The sequence below is a fragment of the Echiichthys vipera genome (assembly GCF_963691815.1).
Source record: "Echiichthys vipera genome assembly, chromosome: 17".
NCBI classification, from domain to species: Eukaryota; Metazoa; Chordata; class Actinopteri; order Perciformes; family Trachinidae; genus Echiichthys; species Echiichthys vipera.
In genome coordinates this window covers 3,321,041-3,336,987 of record NC_139842.1, presented here as the reverse complement: position 1 = coordinate 3,336,987, position 15,947 = coordinate 3,321,041, and the positions used below count along the sequence as shown (strand labels likewise).

The following is a 15,947-nucleotide window of genomic DNA, read 5'->3' as shown; positions in this document are numbered from 1 at the left end:
TGTTTTTTTATACAGTCTATGGTGTGAGACCTACATGTTGTGAAAGTTATAGCATTTAAGTGTTTGCAACTCGATTTATATGTATATTTATATATAACATCCGGTTATACCTTCAAAATAAAACCACTCAGACGTACCGTTTTTTGTTTATTTACAGATAAAATGTGTTTTTTATACAGTCTATGGTGTGAGACCTACATGTTGTGAAAGTTATAGCATTTAAGTGTTTGCAACTCGATTTATATATATTTTTATATAACATCCGGTTACACCTTCAAAATAAAACCACCCAGACGTACCGTTTTTTTAATGTATACGTTTTTATTTATTTACCGTATTTACAGATTTTACTCAAGTAAAACAATATTTTAAACTGTAATTCTGCTACTTTTTTAATGTATACGTTTTATTTATTTACAGATATCAGTTAAATGGAAAAAATGATTATAAACAAGACGTGCGTGAGACCTAAATGTTGGGAAAATATAGCATTATATTTATTAAAGTGTTTGCAATTCTATATATATACATATATCATATATCTCAAGCCCCCAACACAGCGACTTCCTGGTTGATCCAATCAGGAACTGCAGAAACTGCAGTTCTCTGAGTGTCCACTAGGGGCAGGTTTCATAACAGAGCAGTTTCTCATTGAGCCCCATGTTAAACAGGCCGTTTACACAGCATCATTAAACCTGTTTAAGGACAAAAGAACATTCTAGTCTGTGTGTTTAGCTCAGATCTCCATGACAACACTGAGGGGGGGGGGATTTTTTTTGTACCAGGCTAATTTTTTATTTTATTGGAGGTTAAAGTTTATGAATAATTAGGGGCGTGGCCTCTCGAGTGACAGCTAGCCTCTGGCCCTCACTTCTCCTCGGATGCTAGTTGTCAGGATTAGCATCATTAGCATGCTAAAGTCCCCTACACACGATACGCGGTAAAAACGCCATTCATGTCCTATGGAAGAGGCGACAGCGCTCTCTGGCTGATTCGATGAGTGTATTTGCCCCTCTGGGAAAAAGCCCCTGGGATGATTTTACCCTGGAATTTTACTTTAAGTTCAGTAGTTGAGTAAATGTAGGTACCGTATTTTCCGGACTTTAAGTCGCAGCAGCTAAGAAATGCATAATGAAGAAGAATAAAACATATATAAGTCCCATTTTTTGGGTCCGTGCTCTGACAGAGAGGCGGTTGCGTTGCATTAAGCGCTAACACCAAGAGGGACCTCCCGCAAGGTCATTTACATTCATCGCCTTGGCAACTACGAGCCTCTCCCGCCAGCACGTTGTTCAAGCAAACGTTTGCGATCTAGCTTTTAGCCCGCGATTAGCTTGTTTTTCGTCATTGCGGTTAAAGTATCCTCCGCTTTTTCGCCACTCCCTCACAAGTTTCTCGCTCGCTCCAAACTTTCCTTCTGCTGCTCCGTTATCTTTTAAACGAACATGTGAAATTATATATTTTAATATTTAAGTCGCGCCTGAGTATAAGTGGCAGGATCAGCCAAACCACGTGAAAAAGTGCGACTTATAGTCCGAAAATGACAGTAGTTACTTTCCACCACTGCTCAATACAAAAAATATAAAACGCATTCCTCTCATGAAGCTTTTGCACTTTGACTTTTACATTAAACGTCTTAACTTTTCAGAAATGCCCCTAACAGAAGCACGCCGTTACCACCTCTCGTCCACAGCCCCCCCCCTCTGCTGTCACTCTAAACATAACATGCGGACAACATGCGTGGAAAATCACCGACTCAGCTGTGCAGCTATTAAAAGAGCTGGAATCCCACAGTGTTGCTGTGGCAGCTCTGCGGGCCGTCACGTCGGAGCAGCTCCGTGAACGAGCCGGACTCAGGAGAGGGAATCGACCCCGAACACCTGCAGTAAGTGTTGGCTGCTACTTCCTTTATTGCAACATTAGAGGTCAGTTAAGACGCGACCTCCTCTCTTTGACGTATCAGTGACTCGTGCGACAAGATGCCCCGACACGTTGGATTTGACCTTTGACCTTGAGCTGCTGCAAAAGCATAAAAAGAGCTCCTGTTTGTTTGTTCCTGTTTGTTTATTCCTGATTGTTTGTTCCTGTTTGTTTGTTCCTGTTTGTTTGTTCCTGTTTGTTTGTTCCTGTTTGTTTATTCCTGTTTGTTCCTGTTTGTTTATTCCTGATCGTTTGTTCCTGTTTGTTTGTTCCTGTTTGTTTGTTCCTGTTTGTTTGTTCCTGTTTGTTTATTCCTGTTTGTTCCTGTTTGTTTATTCCTGTTTGTTTGTTCCTGTTTGTTTGTTCCTGTTTGTTTATTCCTGTTTATTCCTGTTTGTTTATTCCTGTTTGTTTGTTCCTGTTTGTTTGTTCCTGTTTGTTTGTTCCTGTTTGTTTGTTCCTGTTTGTTTGTTCCTGTTTGTTTATTCCTGTTTGTTTGTTCCTGTTAGTTTATTCCTGTTTATTCCTGTTTGTTTGTTCCTGTTTGTTTGTTCCTGTTTGTTTGTTCCTGTTTGTTTGTTCCTGATTGTTTGTTCCTGATTGTTTGTTCCTGTTTGTTTGTTCCTGTTTGTTTGTTCCTGATTGTTTGTTCCTGATTGTTTGTTCCTGTTTGTTTGTTCCTGATTGTTTGTTCCTGATTGTTTGTTCCTGTTTGTTTGTTCCTGTTTGTTTGTTCCTGATTGTTTGTTCCTGATTGTTTGTTCCTGTTTGTTTGTTCCTGATTGTTTGTTCCTGATTGTTTGTTCCTGTTTGTTTGTTCCTGTTTGTTTGTTCCTGTTTGTTTATTCCTGTTTGTTTGTTCCTGTTTGTTTGTTCCTGATTGTTTATTCCTGTTTGTTTATTCCTGTTTATTCCTGTTTGTTTGTTCCTGTTTGTTTATTCCTGTTTGTTCCTGTTTGTTTGTTCCTGTTTGTTTGTTCCTGTTTGTTTGTTCCTGTTTGTTCCTGTTTGTTTGTTCCTGTTTGTTCCTGTTTGTTTATTCCTGTTTGTTTGTTCCTGTTTGTTTGTTCCTGTTTGTTTGTTCCTGATTGTTTATTCCTGTTTGTTTGTTCCTGTTTGTTTGTTCCTGTTTGTTTGTTCCTGTTTGTTTATTCCTGTTTGTTTGTTCCTGTTTGTTTGTTCCTGTTTGTTTGTTCCTGTTTATTCCTGTTTGTTTGTTCCTGTTTGTTTGTTCCTGTTTGTTTGTTCCTGTTTGTTTATTCCTGTTTGTTTGTTCCTGATTGTTTATTCCTGTTTGTTTGTTCCTGTTTGTTTGTTCCTGTTTGTTTGTTCCTGTTTGTTTATTCCTGTTTGTTTATTCCTGTTTGTTTGTTCCTGATTGTTTATTCCTGTTTGTTTGTTCCTGTTTGTTTGTTCCTGTTTGTTTGTTCCTGTTTGTTTATTCCTGTTTGTTTATTCCTGTTTGTTTGTTCCTGATTGTTTATTCCTGTTTGTTTGTTCCTGTTTGTTTATCTCTGGACTGTGTTGTGGAATAGCAGCAGAGCCTCGTACTCTGTGGCGTTAGAGTCTGTGTGAGACGCACGGTTTCTATTTCCAGGGCGGTTTATATTTAGAGGAACAGCCGGGGCTCGCCATGGAAACCTAGAGCAAAAGGTTGTCTTCAAATTCCCCCCTGGAAACATCCAGAACACACAAGGAGTGTGTCGGCTCTGAGTGTGTCGGCTCTGTGTGTGTCGGCTCTGAGTGTGTCGGCTCTGTGTGTGTCGGCTCTGTGTGTGTCGGCTCTGTGTGTGTCGGCTCTGAGTGTGTCGGCTCTGTGTGTGTCGGCTCTGTGTGTGTCGGCTCTGTGTGTGTCGGCTCTGTGTGTGTCGGCTCTTGTGTCTGACAGGTTACACTTCACGATCGTCGTTTCAGGCCGATCGTGAAGAGATCGAGGACCGATTAAGAGACGATCGGCCTCTGGGCCCAGACAGGAAACATGTGCACGAGAGCGACAATCCCCAATGTTCGGCTCACTTTGTGTCTCTTTGTGGTCATTTTGTGTCTCTTTGTGGTCATTTTGTGTCTTTTTGTGGCCATTTTGTGTCTCTTTGTGGTCATTTTGTGTCTCTTTGTAGTCACTTTGTGTCTTTTTGTGGTTGTTTCGTGTCTCTTTGTGGTCACTTTGTGTCTCTTTGTGGTCACTTTGTGTCTCTTTGTGTCATTTTTTGTTATTTTGTGTCTCTTTGTAGTCACTTTGTGGTTGTTTTGTGTCTTTGTGGTTGTTTCGTGTCTCTTTGTGGTTGTGTTGTGTCTCTTTGTGGTTGTTTTGCGTTTCTTTGTAGTCACTTTGTGTCTTTTTGTGGTTGTTTCGTGTCTCTTTGTGGTTATTTTGTGTCTCTTTTTGGTAATTTTGTGTCTCTTTGTAGTCACTTTGTGTCTCTTTGTGTTCATTTTGTGTCACCTTGTGTCATTTTTTGTTATTTTGTGTCTCTTTGTAGTCACTTTGTGTCTCTTTGAGGTCATTTTGTGTCTCTTTGTAGTCACTTTGTGGTCATTTTGTGTCTCTTTGTGGTTATTTTGTGTCTCTTTGTGGTCATTTTGTGTCTCTTTGTGGTCATTTTGTGTCTCTTTGTGGTCACTTTGTGTCTCTTTGTGGTCACTTTGTGTCTCTTTGTGGTCATTTTGTGTCTCTTTGTGGTCCTTTTTTATGTTTTTGTAGCCACTTGTGTGTCTTTGTGGTTGTTTTGTGTGTCTTTGTGGTTGTTTTGTGTGTCTTGGTTTGGTTGTTGTGATTAAAAATGTCCGACACCTCAAACAGAAGCTCTGATCTTTCCAAATCTCGGTGCTGTTCATGTGAAAGATATAATCACGTTCACAATTCATGAAACCTAAAGTCAAACTTAAGAATGAAATCCTTGTAACGACGTCATGACCCCGTTTAATGATTTGGGAATGAGATCGTACCTCGTTAGGCACCGACTGTCTGTGGATTAAATATCTAAACATTCATATAGAAACATTGATGATGTGGCATTTATGATTCACTCTTTGTTGAGACCTTGGATAAAGGACGTCTTCTCTGTCTTCATTCCAGAGTTGTGAGAATAGTTTAAAGCTTTAAAGATGGTTGTGGAGGGCGAGATGGAGTCCAATGGTACGGAGCCGGAGAGCCTTCGGGTATGAAACACTCCTTCTTCTCATGTACATCACGTTCATTGGATCCTAACGGGTCCTCGACATCACATCTCATCTCATCCGCATCTCCAGAGAACATCATTCTCCATCTAAAAGTGTGTTTAAGTCATCGAACGTGCTCGACGTGTTAGAGAACGCCTCATTTATTCACTTCCTCCCTGACGTCAGACGAGAGCATCTCTTCTCATTTCATTTCACAGTGAATAAGCGTGTTTCCCAGAATGTCACCTGTTCTTTCTGCGAGCCCCTGTGTCTCTTTGTGGTCGTTTTGTGTGTCTTTGTGGTCATTTTGTGTCTCTTTGTGGTCGTTTTGTGTGTCTTTGTGGTCATTTTGTGTCTTTGTGGTCACTTTGAGTGTTTTTGTGGTCATTTTGTGTCTGTGGTCATTTTGTGTCTCTTTGAGGTCATTTTGTGTCTCTTTGTGGTAATTTTGTGTCTCTTTGTAGTCATGTTGTGTGTCTTTGTGGTCACTTTGACTGTTTTTGTGGTTGTTTTTGTGTCTTTTGTAGTCATTTTGAGTGTCTTTGTGGTCATTTTGTGTCTCTTTGTGGTCATTTTGTGTCTTTGTGGTTGTTTTCTGTCTCTTTGTGGTTATTTTGTGTCTTTGTGGTTGTTTTCTGTCTCTTTGTGGTTATTTTGTGTCTTTGTGGTTGTTTTCTGTCTCTTTGTGGTTGTTTTGAGCCTCTTTGTGGTTGTGTTGCGTGCTTTGGTTTGATTGTTGTGACTAATCTTCCAACAACAAATTAAACAAATACGAATAAACTTTTGTTTTAATTCTGCATATTTGATATAAACATCCTCCAGGACATGGACCCAGTGTGGACCACCACCGTGCTGCTGGTGCCCTGTGTGGTCGTGCTGACGGCTGGATTTTTCTACCTCTACGGCTTCGTCACGAGTTTGTTGTCCAAGACATCGGTACGCAATAAAGTGGTGGTTATAACCGACGCTTTATCGGGGCTTGGAAAAGGTAACGTGCGTTAACACATGAGGACAGATTCTGCTGCTCCATGTGTGTTTTTAACTTTAATCTAATCCATCCGTGCAGAATGTGCAGGTGTGTTTCATAAAGGCGGAGCGAGGCTGATCCTCTGCGGGAAGAGCTGGGAGAAACTTGAAGAACTCGCCGATGATTTGGCAAACGCCTCCGACCCCACTGTGGTAAATACACGTGACCACGCTGACGTATTTGAGAGTTGGGAGTGAGAACTGGTTGTAAAGGGAGAGGAAAATATCATTTTTTCTCTAATCTCTGTCGTGGGACTCTAATAGTTCTTTAATGAAATCAGGAGTTCAGAGGGAAAAGTGTCTTTGGTGGAACTTACAACGTCTGAAACGAGACAAGAAGCCAAAACTAGACTTGTTTTTTGATAAGATGCAATACGACACAACGAGATACGATACGACAAGATACGATACGACAAGATACGATACGACAAGATACGATACGACATGATACAATAAGATGCATTACGACACAACACAAAACGACATGATATGATACGTTACAATGCGACATAATACGACAAGATACAACAAGATGTGATACGACATAATACGACAAGATATGTTACGACACAATACAAAACGACACGATATGATACGTTACAATACAACATAATGCGATAACATGCAATAATCTACGACAAGCTACGATACAACACAATATGATACCTTAGCATACGAGATAATACGAAAAGGTGCGATATGATATTCAAAATAAGATACAACATAATACGACAAGATACAACACGACATAATACGACAAGATGCATTACGACACAATACAAAACGACACGATATGTTACGTTACGTTGTACGTTACGTTACAATGCAACATAATGCGATACTATACGACAAGATACGATACGACACAATATGATACCTTAGCATACGAGATAATACGATAAAATGCGATAAAACATTATACGATATAATACAATACGACACGACATTATACGACAAGATATGATAGGATACGATACAACACAAGAAGATACAATAAGATGCGATACGACACAAGACACAGTACGACAAAATATGAAAAGATGCGATCCGATACGACATATGATAAGTTGCGCTACGATATGACATGACAAGATACGATACGATGCAATTCAACATAACAAGATAAGATGCGATATGACATAATACGATGAGATGCATTACAACACAATACAAAACGACACGATATGTTACGTTACAATACAACATAATACGATAACATGCGATACTATACGACAAGATATGATACACAATATGATACCTTAGGATACGAGATAATACGAACAGGTGCGATAAAACATTACACGATATAATACAATACGACACGACATAATACGACAAGATAAGGTACGACATAATACGACAAGATAAGGTACGACATAATACGATAAGATACGAGAAGATACGCTAAGATGCGATATACGACACGACAATACACAGTACGGCATAATATCAAAAGATGCAATACGATACGACATAATAGGATAAGTTGCGCTACGATATGACATGACAAGATACGATAAGATGCAATTCAACATAATACGATAAGATGCGATATGACATAATACAAAACAACACGATATGATAAGTTACAATACAACATAATACGATAACATGCAATAATCTACGACAAGATACGATACAACACAATATGATACCTTAGCATACGAGATAATACGATCAGGTGCGATAAAACATGATACAATATAATACAATACGACACGATAAGATACGACAAGATAAGGTACGACATAATACGATAAGATACAATAAGATGCGATACAACACGGCAAGACACAGTACGGCATAATATGAAAAGATGCGATAAAATACAATACGATACAACATAATAGGATAAGTTGCGCTACGATATGATATGATATGATAAATGTACCTCCCACCACTGCACCGCCTCCCTCTCATCCCTGGTTCTCCTCCGCAGACGTTTCCCTCTAAGCTGGTGCTGCTGGACTTCGGGGACATGGAGAGCCTTCCCGAGGTGATCTCCGAGATCCTGGAGTGTTACGGCTGCCTGGACATCCTCCTCCTCAACAGCAGCATGAAGGTCAAGGCGCCGGCACAGAGCGTGTCTCTGGAGATGGACCACTTACTGATGGACAACAACTACTTTGGCCCCGCCACGCTGGCCAAAGGTAGACGACGCACACGCCTTCAGATTCCAGGCTGTTTAAAAGTGTTATTGTGTTGTTTTTGTTTGTGCAGCGTGTCGACATTTCTGTTTCAGGTTTGCTGCCGTCCATGATCTCCAGGAGGACGGGTCACCTGCTGCTGGTCAACAGCATCCAGGGGAAACTGGCTGTGCCTTTCCGCACCGCGTGTGAGTTCAGAGGTCTCTTTGTGGTTGTTTTGTGTCTCTTTGTGGTTGTTTTGTATTTCTGTGGTCATTTAGTGTGTCTTTGTGGTAATTTTGTGTCTCTTTGTGGTTGTTTTGTGTCTCTTTGTGGTAATTTTGTGCCTCTTTGTGGTTGTTTTGTGTCTCTTTGTGGTTGTTTTGTGTGTCTGTGGTTGTTTTGTGTGTCTCTGTGGTTGTTTTGTGTCTCTTTGTGGTTGTTTTGTGTCTCTTTGTGGTCGTTTTGTGTGTCTCTGTGGTTATTTTGTGTCTCTTTGTGGTTGTTTTGTGTGTCTGTGGTTGTTTTGTGTGTCTCTGTGGTTGTTTTGTGTCTCTTTGTGGTTGTTTTGTGTGTCTTTGTGGTCATTTTGTGTCTCTTTGTGGTCATTTTGTGTCTCTGTGGTTGTTTTTGTATGTCTGTGGTAATTTTGTGTCTCTTTGTGGTTGTTTTGTGTCTCTTTGTGGTAATTTTGTGCCTCTTTGTGGTTGTTTTGTGTGTCTGTGGTTGTTTTGTGTGTCTTTGTGGTCATTTTGTGTCTCTTTGTGGTTGTTTTGTGTGTCTTTGTGGTCATTTTGTGTCTCTTTGTGGTCATTTTGTGTCTCTGTGGTTGTTTTTGTATGTCTGTGGTAATTTTGTGTCTCTTTGTGGTTGTTTTGTGTCTCTTTGTGGTAATTTTGTGCCTCTTTGTGGTTGTTTTGTGTGTCTGTGGTTGTTTTGTGTGTCTCTGTGGTTGTTTTGTGTCTCTTTGTGGTTGTTTTGTGTCTCTTTGTGGTCGTTTTGTGTGTCTCTGTGGTTATTTTGTGTCTCTTTGTGGTTGTTTTGTGTGTCTGTGGTTGTTTTGTGTGTCTCTGTGGTTGTTTTGTGTCTCTTTGTGGTCATTTTGTGTCTCTTTGTGGTCATTTTGTGTCTCTGTGGTTGTTTTGTGTCTCTCTGTGGTTGTTTTGTGTCTCTTTGTGGTTGTTTTGTATTTCTGTGGTCATTTAGTGTGTCTTTGTGGTAATTTTGTGTCTCTTTGTGGTTGTTTTGTGTCTTTGTGGTAATTTTGTGTCTCTTTGTGGTTGTTTTGTGTCTCTTTGCGGTAATTTTGTGCCTCTTTGTGGTTGTTTTGTGTCTCTTTGTGGTTGTTTTGTGTGTCTGTGGTTGTTTTGTGTGTCTCTGTGGTTGTTTTGTGTCTCTTTGTGGTTGTTTTGTGTCTCTTTGTGGTCGTTTTGTGTGTCTCTGTGGTTATTTTGTGTCTCTTTGTGGTTGTTTTGTGTGTCTGTGGTTGTTTTGTGTGTCTCTGTGGTTGTTTTGTGTCTCTTTGTGGTCATTTTGTGTCTCTGTGGTTGTTTTTGTATGTCTGTGGTAATTTTGTGTCTCTTTGTTGTCCCTTTGTGCCTTTGTGGTTGTTTTGTGTCTCTTTGTGGTTGTTTTGTGTCTCTTTGTGGTTGTTTTGCGTGTCTTGGTTTGATTGTTGTGATTAAATCAACAACAAATGTCCTCAGACAGAAGCAGCTGTGCTTGTTCGGAGGGAAACATTTCTCAAAACGAAGCTTTAACCTTGTTAAAGGTATAATCCGTAAGATTTGTCTGTTAAGTTCCTTTCTATCACAGAGTGAGTTAAAACAACAGTGACTGATCACGTGACCCACTAATGGAAGCACTTGTTGCCTCTTTGCCGAGTATTCACATCTGCGTGTCTGTGGGGACATTCGCGGGGTCAAAGTCTGACAAGATGGCGACTCCCGTAGGACGATTGGATCAAGCTGAGAGAACGGACCTCGACGGAGACGCTACGTCCATTTTTTAAACAGTCTGTGGCACCGATAAGCACGAGCGGTCAGCTGTGAGATAAAGATATGGTTTCACTGTGTTTCTCTCTCCAGACGCAGCCTCTAAACACGCAGTTCAGGCCTTCTTTGACAGCCTGAGGGCTGAAGTGGAGGAGTACGGCATCTCCGTCAGCACCATCAACCACACCTTCATCAGCAGCTCTGCGTCGTCCGCGGAGACGGCGTCCAAATCCATCTGGTCGTGTGAGTAAAACCAGAGGCAGACAGGCAAAAGTGCTCCTGTGCGGCGTCTTTACAGCGTCTGTAGATTCTCGGTCCCGCGAGGATTTGATTCCTGGTCCGACGCCATCAGGACCAGTTTCCCCTGAGCGACACTTCGGTTTGAGATGAACGAAAGGACCGATTCTGTGGTGGTTTTTAAATCATCGGTGACCCCGTGACCTTTTTCTGACGCGTTTTATGAGATTATTAATAATGATTCATCGCAGCCTCATCACCAGAAAAGAAACTGGCATTGCACCTTTCTGCAAACCACAGAAACGCTTATCAAAAAGTAAAAAATAAGGGTTTTTGGCGCCAATTTTCACCTCTAAAACGTTTGTTAAGTTTGTGAGAACGTGTCTAAGATCATTTAAAAGTATTATTTCATCCCTTTGCAGTGTTGTACACGAACAAACCTGACGGTGTGTCTCCAGACGAGGCGGCGACCGAGATCGCGAAGACTTTGAGCAGCAAGAGGAAAGAGGTGCTGATCGCTCCCTCGCTCCCAAAGATGGCCGTCTACGCCAGATCCTTCTTCCCCAACGTGTTCTTCGCTGTGATGGCCGCCGGGGTGAAGAACGCCGACGCCGCTGAGAGCATGTAGCGTGTACGGTGTGCGTCACTGAGGATGTTTATCAGTCATAAACACAGAAATATGGTCGTAAAGTTATTATTAAAATGCAGATTGTTTCTCTTTTAAACATGTCTGCAGAGCGTCTGACCTGCAACATACAGAGGGCGCTTCATATTTAATAGTTTAATGTTTATTTTCCACAGTTTTCTGTATTTTTTACAGGTTAACGTGCATGAAATGATCCTCAGAGCGCAGAATTTACATTAAAATACTCAGTTATAAAGAAAATGATGCACATGTTCTTGTATTTGTGTCATTAGGATGAAAATAAAAGTATTCACGTGAAAGCCCTTAGTGTGTGTGAGTCATTTCATTTTTATTTGTATCTATTTTGTTATTGTTATATCACTGAGATTTTCTGGAAAAAAAACATGTAATTATTTAGATTTTATTCTAAAGGAAAGCTAAATTAAGTTAATATTAATTTAATATTAGAAACTTTATTCTTCATATTTGTTGAATTCTAGGTTATACTTGTAATTAATTGTGATTTATTTTTATTTGATTTATTATTTAAATCTATTTTATTATTTAGTTACTAGATAGAAATATTTAGATAATAATAATTATGATAGCATAAACTTAAATGTTAAAATGTATCGTGATTTAATGACATTTTAATCTAATTATTTAATTATTAAATCAAATAATAATAATAAGAAGAAGAAGAGTAATAAGAATAATCAAAATTAATAAAAAAAATATAAATAATAATAATAATGATAGCATAAACTTAAATGTTTAAATGTATCGTGATTTAATGACATTTTAATCTAATTATTTAATTATGGAATCAAATAATAATAATAATAATAATAATAAGAGTAATAAGAATAATCAAAATTAATAAAAAAATATGAATAATTATAATGATAACAACTTAAATGTATGAATGTATCATGATTTAATGACATTTTAATTTATTTATTTAATTATTAAATCAAATAACAATAATAAGAAGAATAATAAAAATTAATAAAAAATATCTAAATAATAATAATAATGATAACATAAACTTAAGTGTTTAAATGTTTCATGATTTAATGATTCAATTAATTTAATTTAACTGTTTGTTTTGTACCGTAGAGAACAATTAAAGGTCATGAAGAAAAAGAGTAATAATAATATAATAATAATAATAATAATAATAATTCATAAAAATATCTAAATAATAATTATGATAATGTAAACTTACATTTTTAAATGTATCATGATTTAATGACATTTTAATTATTTAATTACTAAATCAAATAATAACAATAATATAATAATAATTATAAGAAGAAGAGGAATAAGAATAATACAAATTAATAAAAATATCTAAATAATAATAATAATGATAACATAAGCTTAAGTGTTTAAATGTATCATGATTAAATAATTCAATTAATTTAATTTAACTGTTTGTTTTGTACCGCAGACGCCAATTAAAGGTCACGAAGAAGAAGAAGAAGTTAATGATGACCGTGGGTGCGTGTGGCGCCTCTAGTGGTCACCCGTCAGAACTGCGTCGCCGCTCACTTTTAACGTTACGCGTGTTTCTCGTGATTAAATGGCTTTTCAAATATTATCCAGACTCACTGCGTCACATCTCCGGCTGAGGTGTCACCCGGCCGCCGTCAGAGCGTCGAGCTCCGGGGCCTCCGGCTGCAGTTTAACGGTGAAACACGACCGACTGAACCGGCGCTTCACCGTCACTCCGGGCAGCGGGGAGGGTAAGCAGAGGGAGCCGGGGTTGACGTTCTGTTGCCGGGGGAGAGCGTGTACGAGAGCCCGGGGTCCGCTCGCGGCCTACTAAAAAAAAATTACACAATCTGCCATATGGATTAATTTACAATTAGAATGATGTAACAATAACAATTATTACATCATATAAATGTTTATTTCTTCTTGATTATTTGATAATATACTGATAATGTCGTATTTTAAGGAGAGAGCACTCAACAAAACCCTATTTAAAAAAGAGGAATTTCATGTTTCTTTGCTTAAAAGGAAAGTTTGCACCCACGATATAAAGAACTTGTACTTTATATGATTCATTTGCACAAATCGGCATGAACATAATCAGCCAGATCAACGTATTTTAGTACTTTTTGCAATGTTTGCTATAGTAGCAGAGAAGTAGCAGCAGGATTGGGGCCTCTTAAATAGTGGTGTTTGTGGAGGGAGTCTGTTATTGATAAAAAATCTTGAAGAAGTTGTAAATCCAGGGCTGCAAAAGTACTTTCTGGGGCCTGATGCATAGACTGTAGGGCCCCTAAACCCCCCTGAAGTTAAACACAACATGTAGTCATCAGCACCTCTAAATCTGAGGCCGTGGCTCTCAGCAGGAAACCGGTGGATTGTTACTCCAGGTAGGGAATGAGTCCTGACCCCAAGTGAAGGAGGAGATCATGTTCACGAGTGAGGGGACGATGGAGCGTGAGTTTGGCCGGAGAATCGGAGCAGCGGGGGCGGAGCTGCAGTCGCTCTACCGCACCGTTGTGACCAAAAGAGAGCTGAGGAAGGCAAAGCTCTGGATCTACCGCTCAGTCCTGGTTCCTACCCTCACCTGTGGTCATGAAAGCTGGGTCAGGACCCAAAGAACCAGGTCCAGGTCAGGACCCAAAGAACCAGGTCCAGGTCCAAGCGTCTGAAATGTGTTTCCTCAGGAGGGGGTCTGGAGTCTCCCTTAGAGAGAGGGGGAGAAGTTCAGCATCCGTGAGGAACTCGGAGTAGAGCCGCTGCTCCTTTGCGTTGAAAGGAGCCAGTTGAGGTGGTTCAGGATCATCTGGTAAGGATGAACCCTGGGCGCCTCCCTAGGGAGGTGTTCCAGGCACGTCCAGCTGGGAGGAGGCCTCGGGGAAGACCCAGGACCAGGTGGAGAGATTAGATCTCCACACTGGCCTGGGAACGCCTCAGGATCCCCCAGTTAGAGCTGGTTAATGTGGCCCGGGAAAGGGAAGTTTGGGGTCCCCTGCTAAAGCTGCTGCCCCCGAGACCCGACCCCGGATAAGAGGCTGAAGATGAGATGTAGTCATTTGAAATCATGAGTTAATTCAATAAAGTAGTTTAAGGTGAACGGTTGTTTTTGTGTCCACAGGCGGCGACGACTGCGCCGTGCTGCACTACAAGTTCACCGGGGAGAAGGAGGTGGATCTAATATCGACCTACGTCCCGGAGACGTTTCGGGGCCGAGGTGTTGCCGCCCTGCTGTCACAGGTGAGTGAAACCTTTCAGGCGTCAGTCGGGTCATTTTGAAAAAGCTGCATTTAACGTACGAACCGTTCCTCTCAACAGGCCGCCATGGACTTCCTGGTTGAAGAGAACCTCAAGGCTCACATCTCCTGTTGGTACATAAAGAAATACATCGAGGAAAAACCGCTGCAACATTACAAACAACATGTCGTCACCTGACTCGTCCGCCTGAGATTCTACCTCAAACCAACCACAACCTCCTGCGCGGAGCTGCAGACGTCAAATGGAGGATGTAGAAGACGCCAAAGTTGATCCGCAGCATCTTAAAATCATAGTTCTCATCATATTTTACATGTCTGATTAAACCTGTTCAGGTCAGGCACAGCTTCATTCGTAACATTTCCTTAAAAATGACCAATAAATGTGAATTAATTGCTGTTTAATTCAGATTTTTTGTCAAATTCAAGTCAGGAAATTGATCCAAATTGGGTGTTTTTAATATCAGATTGCACTTTTAATGTTTTATTGTGTGTAATTCAATGTCGCGACAAGATGTGGGTGTGTTTATCAAGACATGATGTTTGGATATTGATTATTTCTGCGCTTTTGTCTTTCTATAATGTGTATTTTTGATAATTAAAACGTGATTGGATCGTCTCTGAGTATATTTATATCAGCTGGAATCATCTGTTGTTGCTGCATCTCTGTGTCACACGGGTTTAAAATCACAGCCGAGGTCAAAAACCTGCACAAAAAAAACACAGATTTCATAAGAAAAATGTAATTGTCTCCCGTCTGTGACCTCCCAACGAGCCCAGGATGAAATCCCCGTCAGTGTCAGCTCCTCGCCCCCTGATGAGATTACCTTTGGCGCCGCAGCAGCAGCAGAAATGACTGTGACACGGCGTCTGCAGGGAAGAGATCAGCGCGTTTAACACACGTGACCGAGCAACAGCCGAGGTTTTAATGGAATATGTTTTTGCGTTTATCATTTTTTATTTTGACATCTTCAAAAACACGTTTGTTCTGATCAGATGACGCGTAAACGCACGTGTGAGGCTCATGTTTGTCCAGTAGATGTCAGACTTACTCCGTTACACAAGCTAAGGAAGATATGCTACTGGGGTGTCTTTGTGGTTGTTTTGTGTCTCTTTGTGGTTGTTTTGTGTCTCTTTGTGGTTGTTTGGTGTGTCTTTGTGGTTGTTTTGTGTCTCTTTGTGGTTGTTTGGTGTGTCTTTGTGGTTGTTTTGTGTCTCTTTGTGGTTGTTTTGTGTCTCTTTGTGGTTGTTTGGTGTGTCTTTGTGGTTGTTTTGTGTCTCTTTGTGGTTGTTTTGTGTCTCTTTGTGGTTGTTTTGTGTCTCTTTGTGGTTGTTTGGTGTGTCTTTGTGGTTGTTTTGCATCTCTTTGTAGTTGTTTTGTATCCCTTTGTAGTTTTTTTGTGTGTCTTTGTGGTTGTTTTGTGTGTCTTTGTGGTTGTTTTGTGTCTTTGTGGTTGTTTTGCGTTTCTTTGTGGTCATTTCGTGTGTCTTTGTGGTTGTTTGGTGTGTCTTTGTAGTTGTTTGGTGTGTCTTTGTAGTTGTTTTGTGTGTCCTTGTGGTTGTTTTGTGTGTCTGTGGCAGTATTTTGTGTCTTTGTGGTTGTTTTGTGTCT

General features: G+C 40.1%; 2 protein-coding genes across 5 annotated transcripts; both read left to right on the top strand.

The window, feature by feature from the left end:
* Positions 1 to 1,755: 1,755 nt before the first annotated feature.
* dhrs7ca (dehydrogenase/reductase (SDR family) member 7Ca) lies at positions 1,756 to 11,407 on the top strand. Of its 4 annotated transcripts, none has more exons than XM_083930542.1 (8): positions 1,776 to 1,885; positions 4,997 to 5,079; positions 5,902 to 6,067; positions 6,146 to 6,258; positions 8,045 to 8,255; positions 8,348 to 8,440; positions 10,319 to 10,468; positions 10,885 to 11,407. In XM_083930542.1, the coding sequence occupies exons 2-8, from the start codon at positions 5,026 to 5,028 to the stop codon at positions 11,088 to 11,090; spliced, it is 993 nt and encodes a 330-aa protein (XP_083786668.1). In that variant the 5' UTR covers positions 1,776 to 1,885; positions 4,997 to 5,025; the 3' UTR covers positions 11,091 to 11,407. The 4 variants fall into 4 exon arrangements, with proteins under 4 accessions (XP_083786669.1, XP_083786668.1, XP_083786667.1 ...); XM_083930541.1 differs by having other exon boundaries at positions 1,820 to 1,885; positions 4,997 to 5,192; XM_083930543.1 differs by lacking the exon at positions 4,997 to 5,079 and having other exon boundaries at positions 1,756 to 1,885.
* A 1,216-nt stretch (positions 11,408 to 12,623) lies between these two features.
* Positions 12,624 to 14,954, top strand: LOC310960087 (protein NATD1-like). Its single transcript, XM_083931691.1, has 3 exons — positions 12,624 to 12,835; positions 14,203 to 14,321; positions 14,400 to 14,954. Exons 1-3 carry the CDS (start codon positions 12,673 to 12,675, stop codon positions 14,514 to 14,516), a joined length of 399 nt encoding a protein of 132 aa, XP_083787817.1. The 5' UTR covers positions 12,624 to 12,672; the 3' UTR covers positions 14,517 to 14,954.
* The last annotated feature ends 993 nt before the right edge of the window (positions 14,955 to 15,947 follow it).